The 23616-nt window shown below is 49.6% G+C and overlaps 1 protein-coding gene across 1 annotated transcript in view; it reads left to right on the top strand.

Moving 5' to 3' along the window:
- The first annotated feature begins 11639 nt into the window (after nt 1–11639).
- The window catches only part of VAX2 (ventral anterior homeobox 2), a 62637-nt gene continuing 50660 nt past the window's right edge, over nt 11640–23616 (top strand). The window contains exon 1 of the mRNA XM_082236631.1: nt 11640–12488. Coding sequence (XP_082092757.1) covers nt 12179–12488 — 310 coding nt within the window. The 5' untranslated portion in view covers nt 11640–12178. The remainder of the gene's footprint in view (nt 12489–23616) is intronic.

The following is a 23616-nucleotide window of genomic DNA, read 5'->3' as shown; positions in this document are numbered from 1 at the left end:
AAGGTGACGTTTCATTTTTAAGCATTTTTTTCAATAAAGAGCTCTTGATTTCGATGGAAATAACTTTCGAGTAAGCACGTGTAGTTTTGTAGTTTACTTTTAATCTAATTGTTTTAATTCCCAGGTATGTTATGTTAAACATCTCAGTAGTGCTTGGAGCACGTTGTTCCCAGAGATCCAGACTAAGACCTGCTACATCTGATCTACCAGTCAGGTGAACGTGTGAACACCCTGGTAGAGTTGTTGTAGTTCATTCCCTCCATTTTGAGACCATGAGCTCTCTCTGTGTGTTATTTTATTCCCCTTAACTTCTCCCTACCTTCGCTTGCCCCCCGCCCCCTTCTCCGCGTGGAAAACCTCTAACAGGAAAATCATGAACAATGGGATTTCCTAGTGATCTAAGCATGTCTGGATCCTGTCCCGTGCTTCCTTCCAAATAAGAATTTTTAGTACGGTAGACCTAAGGCAGGATGCTCTCCTGCGCAAGACCTCCAATGACTGGGAAGTTCACCTTCATTGCAGTGGGGCTGACGCAGGAGATCTTCCCTCCCAGCTAGTGTAAGGTCTACAGACGGATCTTCTCGCGTTTCGTTCGTTTCAAGGGGACTTGCGCAGGAGAACGGCCTGTCTCCTCCTCATTGACCGTTCCTCGAAGGAACCTCGCCGCCTGCCTCTGATCCATCTCATCCCAAAATATCCTGCCACAATAAATCTCTCTATTTCCAGTTTTTTAGAACACATTTCTATCCATTTTTCCTTCCTTCAAAGGAACAGCAGGACACGTGGTTCCCAGGCGGTCGCCCCCCCAGGCCCTGATGCTTTGGGAAAGTGGGGGTCCTATTCTGCCTTCAGACCCTACTCCAGGCGCGTCGGTCTTCTCAGGTGAAACGCACACAATTTCAGACAGCCCCATTTGTTGGTTTAAAATCTACGGTGCCTGTTTAGGATATTTCATAGTCAGTTTTACAGCTGAAGCCTAATCCCGTTCACTTGGGCAATATACTCCCATTGACTCCACCCGGACTTTCCCTTCCAGCAATTCGGGTTAAGATGGCAATCGCTTAACGTGGGCCAGGATCGTTTCCATGCAACCTCCGCCTCAGCTGTGGTTCCTGCACCGCAGGGGGTTGGATTAGATGACCCGGGGGTGGGGTAACTTCCAACTCTACAAAATTATGACCCCGTGATTCAATCGCAAAGTCAGTTGCTGGCATAAACCACAGGTTGTGTTTCCCACGCCTTGCCCATCACTTCCGGGGCGCTGCGATTTTCCTCTCTTGGGTGCAAGATACTAGATTAGCGAGTTCTCTAGTATCTCTCAGTGGTATCTCTCAGCAAAGCAGCTCTGGCGAGTTAACGCGGCGAAATGCTTTTTTAAAGGCTCCACAATGCTTGCTGTTAAAGACAGAGGCTCTTGTACCCATTTTACAGACAGGGGAACCGAGACGCATTAGGGGTCGGGGTGGGAATTTCAAGCGCGCACGAGGCAGGAGCCGGAGGGAAGGGAGAATGCAATAGTTCCCCCTGGTTACTATTCAGGTCTCTAATAATCAGCGCCGCTGCTTTTATTTTTCAGGGTTAAACCTGAAAGGGGCTGGGGTGGATAATAGGACGACGCCCAGGAGAACTTCCCAGTAGACTGGGTCCTAAATATTGACACCCAGGAGAATTAAGGTCACCCTTGGAGAAGCTGAAAGCAGCAAAGATTTGTAAGCAAGACGGGGGGGGGCTGGGGGCGTCCTGGATGGCAGACCCGAGGCACGGACATCCTTCAGTTAAAGCGGCCTAACGCGCGCGCACCAGGCATCTAAAGTATATTTAAAGCACACGGCTCCCCGCAACGAATCCTAGGAGCCAGAGTTAGTTTAGGGTGCTGGGAATTGTAGCTCTGTGGGGGGCAAACTGCGGTTCCAGGGACTTTGGGTGGGGGGGGCCTCGGTGTGCTCTAAATGTGTTTTATGCGTATTGCTTTCAATGAAAAACGCAGTTCAATCCTATGCGCTGGGCTTACTCAGAGGCAGGTCCATTGAGGTCTGTGGGACTTACTCTCAAGAGTCAAAATAAAAAAATTCCTTCCAGTAGCACCTTAAAGACCAAGTAAGTTAGTTCTTGGTATGAGCTTTCGTGTGCATGCACACTTCTTCAGATACCATGCACACGAAAGCTCATACCAAGAACTAACTTACTTGGTCTTTAAGGTGCTACTGGAAGGAATTTTTTTATTTTGACTATGGCAGACCAACACGGCTACCTATCTGTGTCTCAAGAGTAAGTGTGCGTAAAACGGGCTGCTTAATTTGCACCCAGGCTGCTTAGTCAACAACCACCCAGGATGTGAATGGACGAGGCACGTCTACTCTTCGGCGATGGTGACACTTTAATCCTTTTTCTCTGCCTGGATTTTCCTGGAGAATGTTTTTCTCTATTTAGCAGCACATTAGCGTTCTCTCTTTCTCCTTCCTGCCCCCACAGCAACCTCCCTCTCAGAGCCGAAACATCCTATAATCTAGCCAGATTGCTTTCGGTTTGTTGGGTTTTTTTTTATTAAAAAACAACATTATCCGTCCCAGCGCTTTCTCAAAACCCGCAGCCCAGTCAAGGCTCTCAGACCGGCTTTTCTCCCAGCAGAATTGCAGCTCCATCTGCATTTGCAGGGTGGCTAAAACATCCCTCCGCAAGATGAATTCTTCCCAAATCTTGAGGAATGCCGCCATTCGAGCGACCTTGTTCTTTCGGCCCTGCAAAAGATCTCCTAATAAGACGCTTTCCAGGTCGGCGTTTTCTCGGCTGCGAAGTAGGCAGCGGGAGGGAAAATAAGGGAGACGTTTGTCAGTTTCTTTCCCGCCCCCCAACTGTAATTGACACCAATCCGTCGACAACGTCTCCCACTGCAGCGAACGGCAGGCTGCGGTGCTCTTGCGCTGCTCCTGTTCATTGCAGCAAGGCTGTGCGCAGGAGACCTTCCGGCTGGATCGCGCCCACTCAATGAACCATCAAGCCAGATTCGCGCCCCCGGATCTTCGGGGGTTTCTGGGAAGGGAGGAGAGCAAAACAAACCCCCTGTTCGACTGCAGCCCTAACATTACAGAATTCAGAAGAGGTTTTTGCAGCGCCCTGTTATTAGTGGCGGAGGTGGTTGTTGATGTTGTTGTTATTATTATTATCATTATTATTACACCGGTTCTGTCCTTACGGCCTGCCTTAAAATGAAATCTATCTTGAAGGGTAACGGCCACAAAACGCTGCTCGTGAGGACCGCCTCTCCCTCGTCGTTTTCCGACAGGCCACTGGCCTGGGCTTCCAGGCTGGACCGGCGGAAACGCCTTGCGGAGGGAACAGCGCGTCTCCTTTCCCGGCCAGCTCCGAGGCCTGCTGCTTCGTCCCTCCCTCTGCTCCCCGAGCAGGATCCTACCCGGAACCCCTCACTCCTCTCGTCTCACCAGCAGCGCTGGAAACCGGGAGAGTTCTATTATCTGCCATCTTTTCGTCTTCCCCTCTTTAAAAACAGGAGCAGGGATGGCGAATCGGCGAACCGCAGCGACTGCAAAGCGGAGCTTCTTGGGAGAAAATGCGAAGATGGACGGGGAAGAGGGGGGGGGCTATGCTCATTCCCACCCAGCTCCTCATCTCAGTGGGTTTGAGACCAAAATTTGACAGGAAGCAGCCAGCATCCCAATATCAAAAAATGTTGCAAAGCCAGATCGGGGCTCCGTCCCAGCCTTCTCTTGAAGCTGCAATTCGGACTGGCGAGTGCTTTGGTGGCTGGGCAGGCAGGGAGAGCGAGGCCGCTTTCTCGGCTCCTCCTTACCTGGACCTACTGTTTGAGCTCGGGGAAAGCCGATTTCTTCGCCCCCCGAGCCAACGGGCTTCTCTGCCTCTCTCTCCGCAAAGCTTCGGATAAAATAAATTTTTTGCCAGGGATTCTAAGAAAGAATTAGGCCTCCAGAACACGCAACGCCTTCTGCAGTGCGTGGAAGAACAACCCAGAATCTGGTCGCGTCTTTAAAGGCTCACGCCATTTTATGGTGGCGCAAGCTTCCGAGAACCGGAGTCCGCTTTCAGTCCACGCAAACTTATACTGTATCTATTTATTGAATTGTTATACCCTCCTTCGTCCGTAAATCCCAGGGCGATTCTCAGCATAAAAATGCGAGATCAAAACACAAAACACATAATAAAAACAGGAATAAACTAAACCAATAACCCCCTCTTCCATAATCAAACAATGTGATGGCGTTTGAGGCGCCGCAATATTCCTGGGCGGTTTAGCTACTACAGGATTCTAACACAGCGGTCTTTAATGCACGCCCTTGTTTTGGGCAAGCCTCTCTTGCAAGAGTTCAGCCTTCATAAAGTTGTGTGTGAAACACGGGGTATAATCATAATTTCATTTGCCCAGGCTTACAGTTCAGACGTGCAACAGGCGCATTGTACCATCACGCCGTAAAGTTACCAGCCTACAACATCTTGTTGCGCGTGCGGACAGGGCATCATCGCGCTAAAAGCTCCAACCTCCCTTATGGCACTGAGAGGCAGGTATACCTGGGCGCACCTGGCTGCTCCTGTTTCGTACGCCGAGCAGGCAATTTTCTCCGAGTTCACTTTGCTTTGGCCAGGTTTGTTAATTGCCTGTTTAGCGGCCTGTTGCTTCTCTGAGCTGTCAATTCATTTTTGGCCCATCAAGCAGGGACATAAGTTTGAAAAATGATCCGCACACAAACGATGCAACTGAACATAGTGAAACATTCAGCAGAACGGAAATGGCACTTGTTGTTGTTGTTGTTGTTTAGTCGTTTAGTCGTGTCCGACTCTTCGTGACCCCATGGACCAGAGCACGCCAGGCACTTCTGTCTTCCACTGCCTCCCGCAGTTTGGTCAAACTCATGCTGGTAGCTTCGAATACACTATCCAACCATCTCGTCCTCTGTCCTCCCCTTCTCTATGTGCCCTCCATCTTTCCCAACATCAGGGTCTTTTCCAGGGAGTCTTCTCTTCTCATGAGGTGGCCAAAGTATTGGAGCCTCAGCTTCACGATCTGTCCTTCCAGTGAGCACTCAGGGCTGATTTCTTTAAGAATGGATAGGTTTGATCTTCTTGCAGTCCATGGGACTCTCAAGTGTCTCCTCTAGCACCATAATTCACCTTTATAATTTACAGAGGAACCCTGAGATTTCCTGGGTTTTATTCCAGGTGGGGCTCAGGTTCCTCGCGTTGGCGACCCTCCACACCTGAAGATCCCAACATCACCCTGAACGTCTCTTATGTCCTTACATTTCTGTCCACAGTTTCGTCCAGGCGGCTTCCAGGCGGTCAGGCACTGACCATCCGCCCTGCTTTAGCCAGGTGGGGGCCTCAGATCTTCTTGGACTCCCCGTCTTGTCTCTATCTCAGATGGCTCATCCTCTGGGGCGCCTCCTCGGCACATTTCAGCCTCAGTCTGCCCAAACCGAGGTCTCAGAAGGGACACAGGCGATGCCTGAACCGGCGCGCAGCCGGATCCTATGATTGTTTTTCAGACTACCTTATACTTCCTCTCTGCGTATATGCGCCCTAAACATTAAAAGCAACAACAGCTATGGGGCGGCATAGAAATGTTTTAAATCAATCCATAGCAATCCTACACATTCTGGTTCACAATCCCCACCAGCCTATTGAAATGTGTGAGTGGATGGCGCACCTAAATTAAAGAGCCAGCGCACCTAAATTAGCATTTTAGGAACCGAATGTTTGCTTAAGGAGCTACGTGAAGTTCTCTCCATGTCATCCAACCGGTTCCCACTGTTTGTCTACACAGAGGGAACTCGTGGTTTTGAAATAAGATACAGGCAAGAGACGTTATGTGACCTCATTCAGACGCCATACCGGAAATACACCAAAACGCAGCCGAGGCGAGGTCGGTGAGCTCCGAGAAAGTGACACACCAAACTTCCTTCTGCCCAGGCAGCCTCCGCTCCGCGCCTCTTCTTCGGCTCGACCTCACCTTGGCCGCTGCCAAGGTCAAATCCAGCAGCGGTTAGAGAGACAGGAGAGAGAGTGTGTGTGTCACTGACTTTCATGAGGCCTGAGCTGGTCTCTTTTCAGAACCACAATGAAACCCTCAGAAAACGCGTTTATTTTCACTTGGAGGAGTGGGTCGCTGGGGATCCGGGTCTCCCTGGATCGCTGTTGCCTGCCGCTGACTCGAGAGGAAACATGAGTTCCACCTGAGACTCCTAATTCCTTTTCAGTGTAGAACGAGGGGCACTCTGGCACCACTCTTGCCCCGAAGGAGACCCTGTTTTTCCCCTTCTCGGAAGTCTTTCCCCTGTTGCATTCCAAGAGGATACATTAGATAAAAATTAGTTGTTGGTCTGCAGTAGTCGAAACAAAATAAAAAAATTCATTCCAGTAGCACCTTAGAGACCAACTAAGTTTGTTCTTGGTATGAGCTAGAACTATGGAAGGCACCACATTGAGCCGCATGAAACGAAAGCCCATCAACCGGTATCTGAAGAAGTGTGCAGGCACACGAAAGCTCATACCAAGAACAAACTTAGTTGGTCTCTAAAGTGCTACTGTAAGGATTTTTTTTATTTAAAAATTAGTGCAGCTGAAGCAATGAATGAACGTAAAATTGCAAAGAGGTCGCATCCAGTTTCGCACCAGAGAAGGAAATGAACGAGGGGTCCCTAACGCTGTTTTCTTGGCAGCGTTGAATGGGGCTATTAAGAAATACTAGCTTTCTTTCTTTCTTTCTTTCTTTCTTTCTTTCTTTCTTTCTTTCTTTCTCCAAATCTTTATTAGGCATTACAGATACAGACCATCTTAAAACATCCATATATGTACAAATAAACAGCCATATAAGATATATAGTAAGAGAAAATTTCATTGGAGTGTCTTCCTGCTAACCTGTGCCATTCACCACTTTAAGAGATACTATTGACAGAAACTCAGCCACCCTTGGAATTACCTCCGGGTTAAGAACAGACAGGTAGAATCTGATATTTTAATTGTGCCATGATGTTAGACAACCCAAAAGGGGAGACAACACGCGTTTATGTAGTTGGTTGTACAGTAGACAGTAGAAAAGAATACGTTCTACAGCGTCCCTCGCATTCAAATAACATCAGCAATGTCTATCATTTCTAGGGATGGTTAAATATCCGCCCTTAACAAAAGCTAAACAAACGTTCATTCGGGCTAACGTAAATGTCCTGCGTTGGGCTGGAATTATTAACTTTGAGATAGAAGTGATCCTGTTATCGGTTGTATTTAAACCACAGAACTTGGGGGAACAGATTTTATTTACAGCTGACTCAATGTTTTGTTTTTCAATGTCCCTTAATCTAATTTGGATATTGTGATAAATATATTGATCACTAGAATTATACAGTACAGTAATTCCAAGTCAATACCAATAGGTCTAATTTTGCTGTGCATGAATTGGAGCCATCTGGATTTATAGGAGTCCTTAAGTAAATCGGAAAGGAGACTCGAAGGCTGGGAACGACAATGGCGACGCAGCCAGTATTTTATAGTGCTAGTCTACACTTACTTACTATATATTAGTATATATTCTGCATTACTTATTATAGATTAGTAACTAGTATACTCACCAGTATGCTTCCTGTATATTAGCATATATTCTGTATTATTTACCACATATATGTTCTATATTACTACAAATGAGTAACTAGTATACTTACTAGTAGTTTGCTTACTAGTACCTATGAGTAAAAAGGTTGCATCAGAAGATTAGCATGTAAGTTAAACTTCAAGCTAAAAATGTATTTAGCTAAATGTGCCTTCCCCAAAAAAGACTGACGGGCTAAGAGGAAGGAAGAGATAGACCGTGATTAACAGTTGATATACAGGGAGATAATTGTTTTTTTCTGAGTCATTTTGTCCAACAGAGCAAACAGGTAAATAGATTCAGGATCGGGGCACATTTGGGAACACTTTGCTTCGATATAGGGTGCGGTTGGCAAGAGGCGGCGATGGGCGCCTTGCCAAAGAGATTTCTGGTACTTCGATGCCGCAACTGCAGCTCTCACGTGGAAGGTTAACTTTTCCCCCCTTTCCTATTAAATGTCTAAGAAAGCAGCCCCGTCTGACAGCTGAAAATGATTATCCTTTTTAAAAAAATTCTATACACATATTCCACCGACCGACCGTTCCAGCTCCGGGTAATAATCAGCACGTGAGAAGCATTCAAACATGAAGGGGATGGGATGCCATCCTGCAGACACGCGAGGTTACGATCCTGCCAGCACTTTCAAGCGCCGTTCACTTTAATGGGAGAGCTAAGCAAGTACGGGAAGGAAAGACGACGGCAGAAGGACACAGAAGTGTGCTTGTGCCTTTGCTCTTGCCACACATACGTTTTTTAAAAGCGAATATTTTCGAGAAACTGATATTCCAGGCGGGCACCGTCTCGACTGCAAGGCGTGCAGGCAAACTCCCTCGGAATCGGTAGTCACTCCGGATTTAGGTCAGCGTCCCTGAAGTTACCGCAACTGACCAAAACTGTAATAGATCAAATGCTGACCTCCAGCTAGAAGAGCGGCAGACGGTGGTCTTCGGTCTGGGTCGGTGTCCTCGGGGGGCCTTGACTTTTTACCTGTAAAAGAAGCGAGTCGTTTGCGTCTCGACGTTTCCCGTGACTAATAAAAGCTGATCTCTGCCTAAACCAATATCTGGAACTTTCTTCATCCCCCCCCTCTCCTTTCCCCGCTCTGCCTAGTAAACACGTTGTGCGAGGTTTATTTTGATTTTATTTCCGATTTCAACAAGTGACTTGAAAATAAAATACGTTATCCGACAAGGACGCATTCAAGCATTCTAAGTGGCTTTTAAAGCGCTTGAAAAATGAAATGAAAACGTGTCTCTTTATGTCTTGGTTTATTTTGCTGTGTGTGTGTTATATCTTTATTAATAATAATTATGGTCTTTCTTTCTCTGCAAGTCGAGACAGGGAAGGAAGGAAGTAGCAGGGAGAAGCTTGAGCGCCGAAGTCCTTACGAGGAGCTGCAACCTTTGGGCCCAATTTAGAGGGAACTTCTCCTGCGCAGTTCTCCCTCCGTCTTCGGAGGAAATGCACTGGAGCTGTGGGGGACCCGGGTCATTGCATCGGGGCTTGCGCAGGAGAACTTCTCGTTGGCGAGAGCCGGGTTTTGAAACCGGCCTGCCTAGATTTAGTTCCCTCTTTCCCGGCGCGCTTTTTTACACTATGCAAGTCAAGAACGAAGATAGCTTCTCCCCGCTTTCTTTCAATTGGAGTGTTTTAACTGGTCTGGATACGCAAAGAGGCCGAGATTGTGCTCTGGGCTATACATTCCTGTGCACGCCTTGGATAATTTGGGCTTACGCCCAAGTAGACCATCATAGGCTGGCTATGCAACTTGGGTTCCATCGCCATCTCCAGCAGAGTTTTTCGCATATATTTTAAATGCGCAAAACGTAAACACCCGCACACTTCCAAATATTTTATATTTTTTTTGTGGAGAAACCATCCCAATCTCTGAAGTTAAGAATAATACTAGTAATTTAAGGCAGCCTTTTGAACCACAGTTCGCTGCAAAGGGCCCGCTACCTTGAATGCTGCGGGCAGGTCAAGCAAGGGCCATCCTCGGGCATTTCCTACGTCGCAGCAAAAGCCCTCTAATGATTTCTAAGGCCTGAGGGAGGGTAAGTATGCGGGCCAGAAAGGGATTCCTGGGATATAACCCTGGGAACGCTTACCAGGAAGCATGTAAGCTGGATTTGCTTTTGAGTAAACATGCAGAAGAAACTGTTTACTTGGCGATCGGAAAGTGAAATCTCCATGATCCTCAACTTGGCCCGCGCCTGCCACGCCAAGCCAGCCAGCGGAGGGTCCCCAGCCTAGCTAAACCTGACCCTTACTGGCCTCCACTGAAAACAGTGGGGCTTCAGGGAGTCGAGACTGGCTTGTTCCCTCGACTGGGTCCCGAGTCCCGTTAGCTGGCTCAGGATTCAGTCGGTGGAGGAGCGTTGCTGCGAATTACATCGGCGAAAGCAAGTTCAGATAATGTATTTTTTGGCTGTGGCTTTTACGGCTCTCTAGATGCGCAGCCGGTGAGGCCATACAAATAAAATCAGAAGCGGGCAGCTGGACCTAAGAGGCTGTATCGTTTATTTCCAGAGTTGCTCATCTCCCCTTTCCCACCACCCACAGCCCAGAAAGCAAATCACTCCGGGTGGAGGCGAAGGGGAGGGGAGAGGCACAAATCCCAGGATCACTTGTCAGTCAGGTAGAAGGCTGTCACTCGAGAGATGAAAATACACACAAGCGGCCCATTTCGGTCCTGCAAAAGCGGCTCCCTGTGTTGGAGCAACATTTGTAGAGATGGCGGGAGACTTTTGCGGGGGCTTAGAGAAATCACTCCTCTCTATAGACACACAATTCAATCAGCTCCCCACCCAAATAAACCCGCCTCACCCACATTATCCCCCTACCAGCCCCCTTTTATATACTGGTATATATATATAAAAGGTTGCTTAGAAATCCGAAAAGCACCCTCGATTCCTCTGTCTCTTTTTCTCTCAAAAAGAAATGTTTCAGGATCACGCCAACCCTTCCATTTCCCTTTCAACCGCCCTGCTAATCATAATAATCAGCGCTCCCCTAATGAAGCGGGAACAGAAGGCACCTTCCAAAGTGGGCGAGACGTTTTCACCCGTCTGTTGAAAACAGCGACAACAAAAACACCCAGAGGCGCCATTCACCTCTCCATCCATCCATCTCTCCGGAGGGGAGCGCGCGCCTGGTCGTTGCTCGGCCTGCTGAAACGGACTTTGCCCAAACTGGCCAAGCATTCAGAGCCTGAAACTGACTGGCTGCCTTGTATTTGACAAGAGCAACAGCTTGAAAGTGGCGCACTTTAATTCACTTTACAGTGATCACAGTTGCCCGAAAGGGAGAGCTTTAAGCAAGCCCACCAATTGTTCCTTACACTGCAGCATTATTATTATTATTATTATTATTATTATTATTATTATTATTATTCCTTCCCTGGCAATGCTTCTTTTGACAAAGTCCAAACCCGGGGGGAGTTTTCCTTTGCGGAGCGGGGGGCGAGAATGCGTGCAGAGCCGAGTGGCGATTCTTTGTTTTGCCAATGAATGGCGAGGGACTCGCGAGCAGGAAATTACGTGTGTGGCCGCCAGTCCATTTGAAATCGCTCCTTTCCCTTCCTCGCCTGGCTCTTTATCCCCAGCTCGCTCTGCTTCCCTCCTCCCCCCTCCCGCCCCTCAGAGGAACATTAAAGTGCCAGGGACGGAATGTGTATGCGTGTAGGATGGGGGGGGGGAGAGAGAAGGATTTCCTTTCTTCAACAAATAAATGGGAATTGGGAATAGGAAAAAACAACAACAACCAAGCGGTGGGTGGAGAGGAATTATGGATTGTCTCCTTGCCTCCTTCCCTCTTCTTTTTCTTCTTCCTCCTCTTCAGCGCCACCCTCCTCTGCCTCCCCCCCCCCTCGCACGCCGAAATTCTCTCCACCCACGTTGCCAAAGACGCATCGATCTCCCATCCGCGGAAGGTCCAACCTGGAAGGATGTGAAGTGCGGGGGGGGGGGAGAAGCCGGAGGGAGGGGGAGGGAGAGGGAGGGAGGGCTCGCTTAGCTGCGCTCTCGCCTCTCGCGCCTGGTCCTCCTTTTCTGCCTTTGCTCATCAGAGGGAGACGGAGGGAGAGAAAGAGAAAGAGGGAGAGGGAGAGGGAGAGAGGAAGGCAAGAGAGAGATGGAACCGGGCGGCAGGGAAGCTCTCGCCAGCAGGCCGGGCCGGTGAAGTTTGGCCGGGGCTGCCGAGCCGAGGGGCAGCGGCAGTTCCAATGGGGGTGGGGGCAGCTCAGGAGCCTGGATCCGAGCGGGGAAAGTTTTTAACTCTTCGCCTGCCCGATTGGCATCCTTTGGCTCCGCACCTTTCCTAAAGGAGAGCATTCCCGGGAAAGCAGCTCGGAAAAGGAAGAAATCAGTCGAGGCGAGGGGTTTCTGGACACCTCAAGACGGGGAAAACTGGGGGGCAGATCCGCCTCCCAGCACCATGCTGCTGCTGCTGCCGGCCTGGGTCGCCTGGCTGGGCTTCCCGGCCCCCGATTGCTGACCCTCCACTTTCGGGGAGCGCAAACGGGAGGCAGCAAAAGGAGCGGGGGAAAGTGGAGGGGGCAGCCGGCGGATGTTCCATCCCCGGGCCGGGGCGCCCCCAGGCATGAGCGATGGGGGGAGCGAGGCTGGCCGACGCGCCCTCCTCCTGGGGGACCCCGGCGGCGCCCCGGAGCGAGCCCGGGACAAGGAGGCGCGCGCAGCCGCGCTGGAGAGCGCAAAGTTGCGCGGAGGGGCTCCTGGAGGAGGAGGAGGAGGAATCAAGGACCTGACGGCGGGGACCTCGGCTGCCAGCCCCAGCTCCTCCAAGGAGTGCGCCCCGGAGACGGAGAGCCAGCCCTCGGCGGGCGAGGCGGACTACTGCCGCCGGATCCTGGTGCGAGGTAAGGGAAAGGCCCCCCGACTCGCGGAGGGGCGCGCGGCGGCTCCTGTACCCCGGCCTTCCATCCGATCCCGAATCCAACTCCTTCGACCAAAACGCACACCTGCTGCATGTATCCCGACCCACCCACCGCGCGGTCAAGATCTGCCTCCCCCTTCTCCACATCTGTCGCCAAAGTCCGGCTCCAGAGACTTCTTCACCCAACCCCACGTTGGACCCTTTTTGCACGCTTCCTGCTCCACCTGTCCTTTTTTTTGGGGGGGGGCATTTTAAAAACCAGAACACCTCTGTCTTTCTGCAAAGATGCGCGCCAATCCTACCATCGCCCTCCAGCCACACTCTGCCCCCCATTCCTTCTCCCTCTGCCCCTCACTAAACGCTTCCTGCCCTTTCCCCCTAGCTCTCCAGACCCCAAACCCCGCTGTGCCTTCGCGTCTCCTTGCCCCAGCCTGCGCCGGGTCCCTCTCTGCTGCCAGTCTCCTTCGCCCTCTTGAGACCCGGCCGGGTCTCGGCTGCCCAGTTCACTGTCTCCAACCGTGGCTGGCCTGCAATTGTGTCCTCCCACCGCCCAGCCAGCCAGCCAGCCATCATCTCCCTTCCCCCTCAGCATCTCACCCTCCTTAAACGCTTTCCCTGCTCCAAAAAACCGGCCCTCCTCTCCCCCCATGTATCCCTACTTCCCATCACATCCCTCCCCAAATCTGGCCCCATATGCTCCTTTCCAGGACCCTGCCGATGGAGCGAGGAAGGGGCACAGCTAGCGACAGGGGCCCGATCGCATGGTTACTGCTAAGGGCGCGAGTGGGGGGCTGAATTGGGCTGGAGGTTTTCTCTGGCGCGGGTGGGGGGAGGTTGGGACATTCCAAGGAGGCAATGGCACGGGGGTGGCATTTGCAACAGAAGCAGCAGAGGGAGGTGATTTTTATTAAGGGAATCCGTCTTGCCCTCGTCTCTCTTTTTCCCCGGACCTGACCCCTTCCCCCGGAGCTGCACGTCTTTGGGGGGCAACGCGTGCGCGCGCGTGATAATAATTCCAGGTGGCTGCCTTGGCTGGCAAGCTGTTGTCGCAGGAAAACAGCGTCACTGCAGCACCAGCAAGTCAAAAGCTATTTTCTCCCCGCTTCTCCCTCTCGCACACATATCCTGCACTGAGCTCTTGGAAGGAAGGCAGAGGCTGAAAACGTTCCCCTGGGTTCCCTCTGCTCGTGACCCTCCCCGGCTCTGCCCGCTCAAAAGGGCTCAACCCTTGGCCCGAGTCTTTCGAGGATGGGGACGGGACCCCACAGAAAGGGGGCTGCGCAAGGGGGTGGGGGGGTGGGGAGACCCTTTCACTGGAATCCAAGCCTGAGATTCCAAGCTGTAAATGCTTCCCCGTTTCGAAGGCCGAATTATTACCCTGTAGACGCACAGTAGACTGAATCCAAAGGCAGCACAAAGAATATTCTCTCAGTTCAGAGCTGGTTTTGCTGAAGGTGGCAGTAGCAGTTATGCAGGACTAGAAGATTCACACAGCCAGCAATTTCTCTCTCCCGATTATCTTTCAATCTGTCGGGCTTGGGTGTGGGTGTGGGTGGGTGTGTAGATCCTAAAAACTATGGCAATCTGCATTAGATGCACGCCATAAATCATCAATCTCTGTCTTGGTTTGGCTTGTTTCCCCCCATTCTTTCTCTCGTTTCCCCCCGATGCTTATCAGCTATCCTTGTTATGAGATTTAGTCTGGAGGCGCGTGAATCTATTTCTCACAAACATAACATTTCAGCTACATTTGCTATATTTTTTTACTCGATTGACCCGTCCTCTTTTTCCGCCCGCCCAAATCTAATTATTTTCGTTTCCTGACGTTTCGTTGTTTTTCTCCTTCGTTGCGTTTCGTGATGATAGATAGATGAGTTGTTTGTTGTTGTTGCTTGTCGAGGATCCAGGGACGCCTCTCGCCCACATTTGCGCTCAAAGCAGGTGGACAAAATTAAATAAAAGGAATCGCGGGTGATAACTGAGAAATGCGTCCATGCAACTTCTTGCTTTTCTTCCGAGGCCTTTGGAGATTCTCGGAAAGAAATCTCGGGCGGGCTGCAGGCCTTGCGCCTGGCGAGGGCCGGCTGGTGACTTCTACAGCAGGGTCCGGATCCCCTCTGGAGCTGGCCGGTTGCTCTTTGCAAAAAACACCCCAAAGGGCTGCGGTGGCGGAGGAGCCATAGCCGAGGTGCATTCCCAAGAGAGCAGGGAGGGAGCATAGGGAAAGGAAGGAAAGTCAAGGGCCGAGAAAGCCCTCCTTGTCTGCTGGGCCTGAAAAACCACGGCCCTTCATTGTTTGAGTTACTGCCGGGATTTGCGCCCTAGAGACATCAGTCCTTCCACGTACATGCACACGCCACACACAACTGCTTATCTCCTTTTGCAACGAGGCCTTCCCAACGAAAGCTCAAAATATTTGAAGCGAATAGGCGTATTCTCCTTGCAAAGATTTTAAATATATTTTTGCAACGGCGAGAGCGAAAAGATCGGAGACCTGCCTAAAGTGGCGACCGGCCCTGTGTCCCTCTCAAGCTCGCCCGTAACCCCTATGTCATTCTGGCACCCACCCAAATTGAAGAGGAGGAAAAAGGCGGGAGGGGCTTGAATTCTGCAGATTTGAATTGTGTGTATGTGTGTGTGTTGAAATATAATTTGCCCCTGAGAGACTGGCACGAAGCCTGGGCCTAAACGGCGAATATTTGCAGAAAATACCACAGAAGGAGAAAGAGAAATCTGGGCATTTCTGCTTCCTGGGTCCTGCCCTTGTTCTCCCGTCGCCGTCTGGCCCACCCAGCGAAGCCTCCAGCCATCTTTTTTGCATGCCGCCCTCGCTCTCATCCGTTTCTCTTTCCGTTTCCCCAGCTTAGCCCCGAAGCCTGCGCGAATTCAAGGTGGTTTTTAAGAAAGATTTCCGCGTCACGGTCTCTTTCTCCGTCCTCCTCGCCTGCTTGCTGGGAATATATGGCTGATGCGTGTTAGAATTGGCGGATGGATGGAAGGATGGCTAGATAACCGTAGAGCCATAGGTCTGAAGGCAAGTACTGGGCGTTTGTACACACCGCCGAGTCATTCTCGATGGTCAAACAGGACGGATCCACGCGGCCGTGCAGACTCCCTGACATTTGCACGGAGAAAATTGCAAAGAACAGAACAAAAACCGTGGCGCGTTCCAGAGCCGCTGCGAGAGGAATGTGCATTATTTGTTTGAAATAAGTGATTGATTTAAATTCACATGCACACACATATGGAAATAAATTTAATAGGCAATAGAGAGAAAGGCTCGCTTGTCCCCCGAGGCCTGGCCGTTTGGCACGCTTTGTTTGCAGTTATTTTCAACGGGAGTTGAAATCAACTTGGATCCAGATCACCTCAAATGGGTGATGGGATCTGGTCAGAAGGGGCAAGATTCAGTCGGATCGCCCAGGCACTTGGGATAGTTTCGTTGGTTTCGGTGGGAGAGTCGAGTGTCTCCTATCGAAATCTACGCGAAGGCGCTTACTTTGGGGCTGGATCGTGCCCTGCTTTGGTTAGGCAACTTCCAGTGCAATTCTGCACGTGTCTACTCAGAAGTAAGTCACATCGTTTCCCGTTAGGCTCTTTAGCCTCAGGAAAGCGTGTGCAGGACTGCAGCCTTCGCGTTATCTAACCCTTCAGGGTGAGGTGGCTTTGGCCAAAGATAGTATTTGTTCCACTGATGATTTTATTGGTTTGTTTTTAAAAAGTAGGATTTGTACGCGTTGCTCACGTAAGAAAGCAGAAAGGGAAATGGCAGGGGTTTGAGCTGACCTTCGCTGCCATTTGAGGACACAATCGAGGCTAAGAGAAAACAGCTTTGAAAGTCATATTGATTCCAGGGCACCAATCCACCGGGAAGGTCTCCTGCGCCAGAACCGGTGGAAGTAACTGCGCTTGTCTGCGCAGGAGATCTTCCGCGCTGACCTGCCCAGAGTTAACGCTCGGATCCCCTACACTGGAGAAACAGAGAGGAAATCTGGTCAGTAGAGCAGGCCTTGCTCAGTTATAAAATATAGCTGGTTGCGCAAGGGTGTGTGTGTGTGTGTGTGTGTGTGTGTGTATTTGTAAGCCTCCCTTGCACCTTCCCCTTCCCTCAATTTCGCTCTCCACCTACATGTACGACCATTTGCGAGAGACAGTTGTGTAACCTAACCTCTTAGGCCCATGATCTTTTTATGTAAGTTGCATTAAAACGCGCGCGCACATCCTCCTCCCCGAGGTCCCTGAGTCTCGCTCACCTCTGTTTTCCCCTAACTCGGAGGCACCCCTCAATTTTCTTCTCTAGAAAAATGCTCCTAACTACGAACCAACCTTCCTTCTTCCTCTAAGGCTTCCTCTTTTAGTTCCTCCCTTCCCTCTCTGAAAGACCCTTGTTTAAAAGCCACCACACGTCCCCTGTTTCTTTTCCTACTGACAGAGAACAGTAATGATGATGATGACAACAACAACAACAACAACAATACAGTAATAACAATACAGTCGTAATAATACAGTAATAATATTGTTATGTATATGCCGCCCATCTGACTGGGCTGCCCCAGCCACACCGGGAAGCTTCCAACACACCTATATTCTTAGTAGGACCCCCACTCTCCCTCCCCCGACTTGGTCAACAGATGACCTGCTTCTGAGGGCGTCTGGCCTGGCTCTGGCATCACACACAAGGGGGGGGGGTGGCGGAACAAGCCAAGGAGGCCTCTTGTATGTTTCAGTTTCATCATGTCAATTTCGCCCTAGGACCTTATGGGGAGGTGCGTTTTGTTTAGTTTCCGCGAGGCACATGGCTTTGTGTAAGCGCAGATCTCAAATTTTGCATCTTGCGGGGGCGGGCTGCTGCTGCTGCTGCAGGGAATTTAGGGCGGGGAGGAAAGGGGACCCGAGTTTGTGTGTGCGCGTGCGTGCGCGTGCGTGTGTGTTTGTGTGTGTTTGCGTGCCTACGTGTGTGGAACTGGAGTGTGTTCCAGGGCTTGGCCTTATTTTAAAGCTGACGTTTGGAGGATGCACCGGATACCTTGAGAGAAGCCGGGGTCATCCCGAGGGCACCGGGACGCTTATACTACAAGCTCCTGCGCTCCCTTGCCAAACACTTTAGCAAGCAAAAGCCTGGGCGCTCCTTGGGCTGGGACGTACCTCATCAGATCCTAATCAGCCTGGCTTGAAACTAAGTTATCGAGACAGATTAGGCCGGTAGGTGGGTCGGTAGGTAGGCAGGCTGATTACTGCACAGTGGAATTAGAGGGGGAAACGAGGGTCTCATTGGTAGCTAGAATCCGCACCGGGCAAGCGGTACAGGCCGCAAAAGAGCCGGGCGGCGCTAAGTACTTCCAAGTCACATTGATTCAAATGAGAGGGTTAAGCGCGCGTCGAAATCCCACCCGTGGAAAGCGCTGAGCTCTGGATGGATCGGGCCCAGTGCTCGCTTGCCAGCAAAGCCAAGTGCATTCGCCTACTTTCCTTGCCTACAACACGCCCCCCCCCCCCAGGACACGAGATGAGGTTTTATCTCTGCTCAAATTGTGTGCTATCTAAAATCCTGCCGTGCGTAAACAGATCGGTGATTTATTTGCAAATATCTAACACTGCCTTGGCGAGGTTTTGGGTGGGGGACACCACGACTTCTTTAATTTATATATAATTTATAGAGGACCCGTCCTATATCCACTGGCGTAAACCGCTTACAGTTCATAACTTTAATATGTGATTTAAAAAATAATGATGATAAAATGGAAATATTTAGGCCTTTTAAAATCACACACCACGAAAAGGCGTTTGAAAGTCTGTTGATTCCCTTCCCGTGGATTGTGGCTGGACTGGACTTTACATCCGAGGAGCCCAGCAGCGGTAGGCCCCTGGCTTCCAGGAGACCCTGCTCAGGAGCCCGACCAGCTGGATCGGGCCCCGAAGAGGAATAAAGGCACAAACCCTAATTCTGACCATATAACGATTTCTAGGGCGCTTTTCTCTGGTTGCGCGAACGCCTGACCCTTTCCGAAATCTGCTTCCAGGCGCCCGCGGTGCCATTTTGAGGATGTGGAGCCGCGTTTGCTCTTCCAAACAAGCAGCCAGAGGCCTTCGTGGACCATTTCTCCCACATCACTTGCCTTCCCAACTCCTCGTCTCCTCTCCCTCTTCGAAACCGGAACGCGCCTCCCTTTTCCTGCAGCATCGGATTTTGATCCGGATTGCAAAAGTTAAAGGAGAAATGAAGAACCGGAGGAGATTCCGCTTCGCGCTGTCAGATTTCCTCCATTTTGCCGCAAAGGCACCCCCCCACCCCCAGCTCTGACAAAATGGAGGCAAAAAGGGTGGTAATTCCATAAAAAGGACCCGGACAGACAGTGCTAAGATCCCTTGGGATCAATGCCCAGAACTCTGCCGGATTGTGATCAAGGCCCGAGCGCGCAAACGCAGCTCTACAACGCTTTTACGCAGAGGCGAAGACCCACTGATTTCAGTCTTAGATTCACTTTCAAAACCACCGCAGGTTTATATGTGTGTATCTGAGTGTGATTTATATTTATAGCCTTTTTGGCCTAGCAACTCCAATACATGATCTCTATGGTTTCGAAATGTGTCTAACTGCTTCGGTCCCAAGAATCGAGATTTGAGGATGTCTTCCTTTCCGAAATCCGGCCTGGAATTTTCTTCGGGAAGCAAATCCTCTCGCCCTCTCGCAATTTCCGCCTCTACTTTCTCTCTTTTAATTCCGATATAGATTTCTTTGTTGCTGCTTTTGTGAGAAAAATGGGAAATTGTTGCGGATTCGGGGGCTAAATGTATGAATTTCATATTAGCAAATATACACCGGTGTTTCCCACCCCCCCAAAAAAAACACTCGGGGCGGATCTGTCCTCGAGGTCTGCTGCTCCAACCTTCCCAGGGAACACAGTAGCGGTTTTGCGCAGTAATTTCCGCCGGGCTTGCGGAGACCTTCCCGCTCAGTCGCTTGAGAGCGCCGCTTCCTTATTTATCTCAGATAATTTCATGATTTTCATATTTTTATTATTGCCTCAACTTCGAAAACTGTGTAAGAATAGTCACTATTAAATGATAGATGGTATAGTTCTTTGTTTTTGAAACGATATGAAGTGTGCCTGTTCCTGTGTGTGTCTCTCTCTCTGTGTGTGTATGTGCGGTCCTACTCTTTCCTGTGGAGAGATTCTCCCCCTAACATGCTTTGTGGTGGGGGTGGGTGGGAACTGAACACAGTCCAGGGATGCAATTTATCCAGGGATAAATTATTGGGCGTCACCGAAATAAACAGGAATTCACTGAGACTCGCTTCATGCCTGTCGTTGCGGCATGAAAACAGTGTTTTAATTACTATCATTTATTTCGAAATTATTATTTTTTTCTATCTTCAAAAACTGCGGGTAACTGCTAAGAGAAAGTCGACTCCGCCTCTTCCCTCTCCCGTCATGTTATAACTGGTTTTATTTCACATTTACAAGGGCGCTATGAATATTTCTGGATAATTAATACACCCCAGTTTTGAAGACTTTTATTGAGTGATCCAAACGCAGCAAAGCAAAGAACCAAGCGGCTAGATATTCCTTCGGAACATAAAGAAGCCCAGTCCAAGATCAGTCAAAAGGATGGGGATATTTTCGTGGAAGCGAAGAGGGCCGATAGCAATGGGGATTCACATGTAATCAGAACCGAATAAAATAAAAATTGGTAGGAACCTGCTAGTTACGACTTTGCTTTTTAATATACACCAGCTACACCCGTAGCGGCGCAGTCCATTGGCTTATCTTATACTGTATTCCCATGTGCCTGTGTATGTAATCATTATATGGATAAATTGTGTGTGTTGAGAGAGAGAGAGACATTATCTATCTATCTGGTGCTGGAGCAACATGAAAAGTGCTATACATACGATAATGCAGGAAAATCTGTAATACCACGCTGGCAGATAATATACACGTAGCGCGCACACGACATACTGTACAGGGTTCGCGCGCACGTATAATTTGCGAGCGCAATTCTTCAGACGAGGCATCCGCACAGAACCGAAAGGACCCGAGGCGCAAAAATAAGCGCCAAGGGATCCAGTCGATCCAAGGCCTCGCGGCCGCTTCTGCACGGGCCGGAGGAGCGTTTTCCTCCGCGAGAGGATCTCTGGGCCTCTGCCCGGTCCACGGACTGGTCGGGATGTCCCTCCCTATGGCCTAGCCCATCTCCCACAGAGGAACACCAGGGGCTGAGGACCCGGATCCTGTAAATCAGCTCTCCAAACTCCAGGGCTTCGGCTGGACTGATGAAAGACAGAAGCCCCCAAGAGTTTGGTGGCACCTAGAAAGAGACATATATTTATTAAGGCAGAAGTTTTAGGGGATCTCGTTCCCCTTCGGTCAGATACAAAAGCAGAGCGGAACTGGGAATCTACAGGCTCCTCGCGGGAGAGAGAGCTTTCCAGGGCCCACCCTAATCTCCAGACTGTAGACATGTTTGAACAGGCTTGAATCTGTAATTTTGATATTGTTGTCACCCGCCCTGGGGCCTGATGTTGAAAGACGGGGAAGAAATCCAACAAATGGCGTTATTATTTATTTATGTATATTAGGATTAGGATTATTCGCAGGTGCCACGTCCCACGTTCTGTATTTATAAGAACTCGGTATTTTAGTGTGGCAGCACCTGCACTGTGGAACTCCTGCTTACTGATAATCAGGCAGGCGCTTCTTTGCGTTTTCGGAGGATGCTAAAAACATTCCTGTTGAGACAAACCCACCCAGATCCTTGGAAAGTTGAGGGGAGTTTTAAATCGGCTTTTCGTCTAGTGTTATTTTAACTTTTTGGAAGTTTCGTGGTTATTTTAAATAAGAAAGCTGCGGTTTGTTTTTAACAATCAAGCGATGTGTAAAGCTTATGAAATTTATATTAATAATTATAGAGATAATATTTGTAATGATAGATAGAGATAGATAGATAGATATAGATAGATAGATGATAGATAGATAGATAGATAGATAGATAGATAGATAGATAGATAGATGATAGATAGATGATAGATAGATGATAGATAGATGATAGATAGATAGATGAAAGTGGTCCAACCGTTTTCACTTTCATCTGGAAATATTCCTAGAGTTTCCTTCCTTTCCAGAGAAGTGATTTCGATCACAGACGGGAAGGTCTCAGTAATGGAGATATAATAGACGATAGAAGAATAAAACAGAACGCACAGGCGAGGCGCCCTTTTCGATGCGCGAATATGTCAAGATATGGTCCGCTGTCCCGCCACGTCCCTTGCTTTTTCTCGAAAGCGGATACACTTGATGTCTCTGGACTTTCTCCTCAAAGCCAGATGAGATCTGGCTGGCCGTTGAAAGGGCCTGTGGATCGAGGCCTTTGCATTCTCCTTCCCCTCCGGCTTTAAGAAATCTAACTAGATAGCTGCCTGGGTTTCTGCGCAGCGAGCGACCGCGTCATCTCCTCGTCACGGCCCCGATCACCAGGAATGGCAAGATCTGCTTGCTAGGGAAGTTTTCCCATCACCTCCCTCGATCCTCGGCTTCAGCCGCCTCCAGAAAGCGGCCCCATATTTCTCGTTTGATGGGAAACTGATACCGGGAGAAAAGAACGAGGGGCAAATCCAGGCACGCGGATCACTAGCTTCCAGCGAACGGTGTGGATGTGGACAGGTACCCGTGAAGGCACCAAGGCCGCCGTCAGAGCTCTTTTACTCCACGGACCTCCTTTCAAGGAATTTTGCATTTTTATATTACACAAAGTCTGCCCAGCGCCTGCTGCGCTAAGCGGCCCCTTTGCCCATAAAATACTCGTGTGTCTGTAAAAACACACCATCTGTAATTTATCAATCAATCGATCGATCGATGTTTCCCTCCTCAAAAATCAAAGTTTTCACTGATCCTTCGGCCATAACTCCGAAATGCAAATTCCTTATTGCAATGGTTGTGTTTCCCACCACCGAGAAAAAAAACACCTCGTTTCTAGCGCAGAAACCATTATTTAGTTATTAAAATATTTGTATAGCGCTGGGTCATATCACACACACACACACACACACACACACACACAGGCGATTAACAGCAAATAAAACATCAAACCATGCAATAAGACCAGAAAAAAAATTAAAACATCAATTAAACATTGTGGAGAGATGTATTTTGAATTGCCTGCCCAAGCCTGGTGGAAAAGAAAAGTTTTCAGCAGTCTTTAATAATAATAAGTTGGCACGATAAAGTGGGATAAATCAGTTTCCTTCTCCTCTGTAGTTACCAACCTATAGCTCTCCCTGGAAAAGTTGAATTCTTGAATTCGCTGGGAAATATCAGACAAGCTTTGCCGCCTTCGCGGTCCTGCGAGGGGTGAACTCTGCGCGGCCATAATTCCGGTTGGACAGCCGAATCCAACCCATTCCTGCGCCCCTTACGCTGTCTCCATTCCCAGCGCGGAGGAAGAACCCGCCTCCTTTGGAAATTGGCAACAATCACAAGGTTTACTCAAAAGAGAAGAGAGGGAGGGAAAAGGAGGAGAGAAAGAGAAGCCAAACTGAAAATACTATTGCGCCATCACCACGCACGAACACTCTTGGCGCCCCTACTTTTGAAAGATCTCTGTCTGGTTCTTGGCCCGGGCTGGGAGTAGCGGATTCACACGTGCGCCCGTGACCGCTGAACCAGGCGCATTCCCCTAGCTGGGAGACGATGGCTGCCGCTGGGTCATTTATAGTGCACCCCCCAAAAAAGTGCATTTATGGTGAAACGGCTTCCGGAAATTTTATTTCATTTTATGGGAAGCCTTTGATAAATGACACTTGGGGACGCTGGACTTCTCTGGGGTATTCCATCACGTGTGAAGCGCACCATTCAAATTTCATTCCCCGCTTTACAACTTCCTGATATATTTGGGGCGGGGGGAGGGAGTGTCACTGAGAAAGGAGGTGCGGGTCAGCTCGCCAGGCCCGATTTTATTTTATTTTATTTTTTAAGAAGGGCGTGGGGAATCCTCTGAGCATGTGCAGCTTGGCCTTTTAAACTCGCTTAAATTATAGCTCCATCACGACTGTGGGAATAAAAAAGGGGTCGGTTTCTGCAGCCCTGAGGTCGAGTACATTTCCTCTGGAATTA

The sequence above is a fragment of the Podarcis vaucheri genome (genome assembly GCF_965113315.1).
Source record: "Podarcis vaucheri genome assembly, chromosome: 9".
NCBI classification, from domain to species: domain Eukaryota; kingdom Metazoa; phylum Chordata; class Lepidosauria; order Squamata; family Lacertidae; genus Podarcis; species Podarcis vaucheri.
The sequence above is the reverse complement of the archived record's forward strand: the minus strand, read 5'-3'. Positions and strand labels throughout refer to the sequence as shown.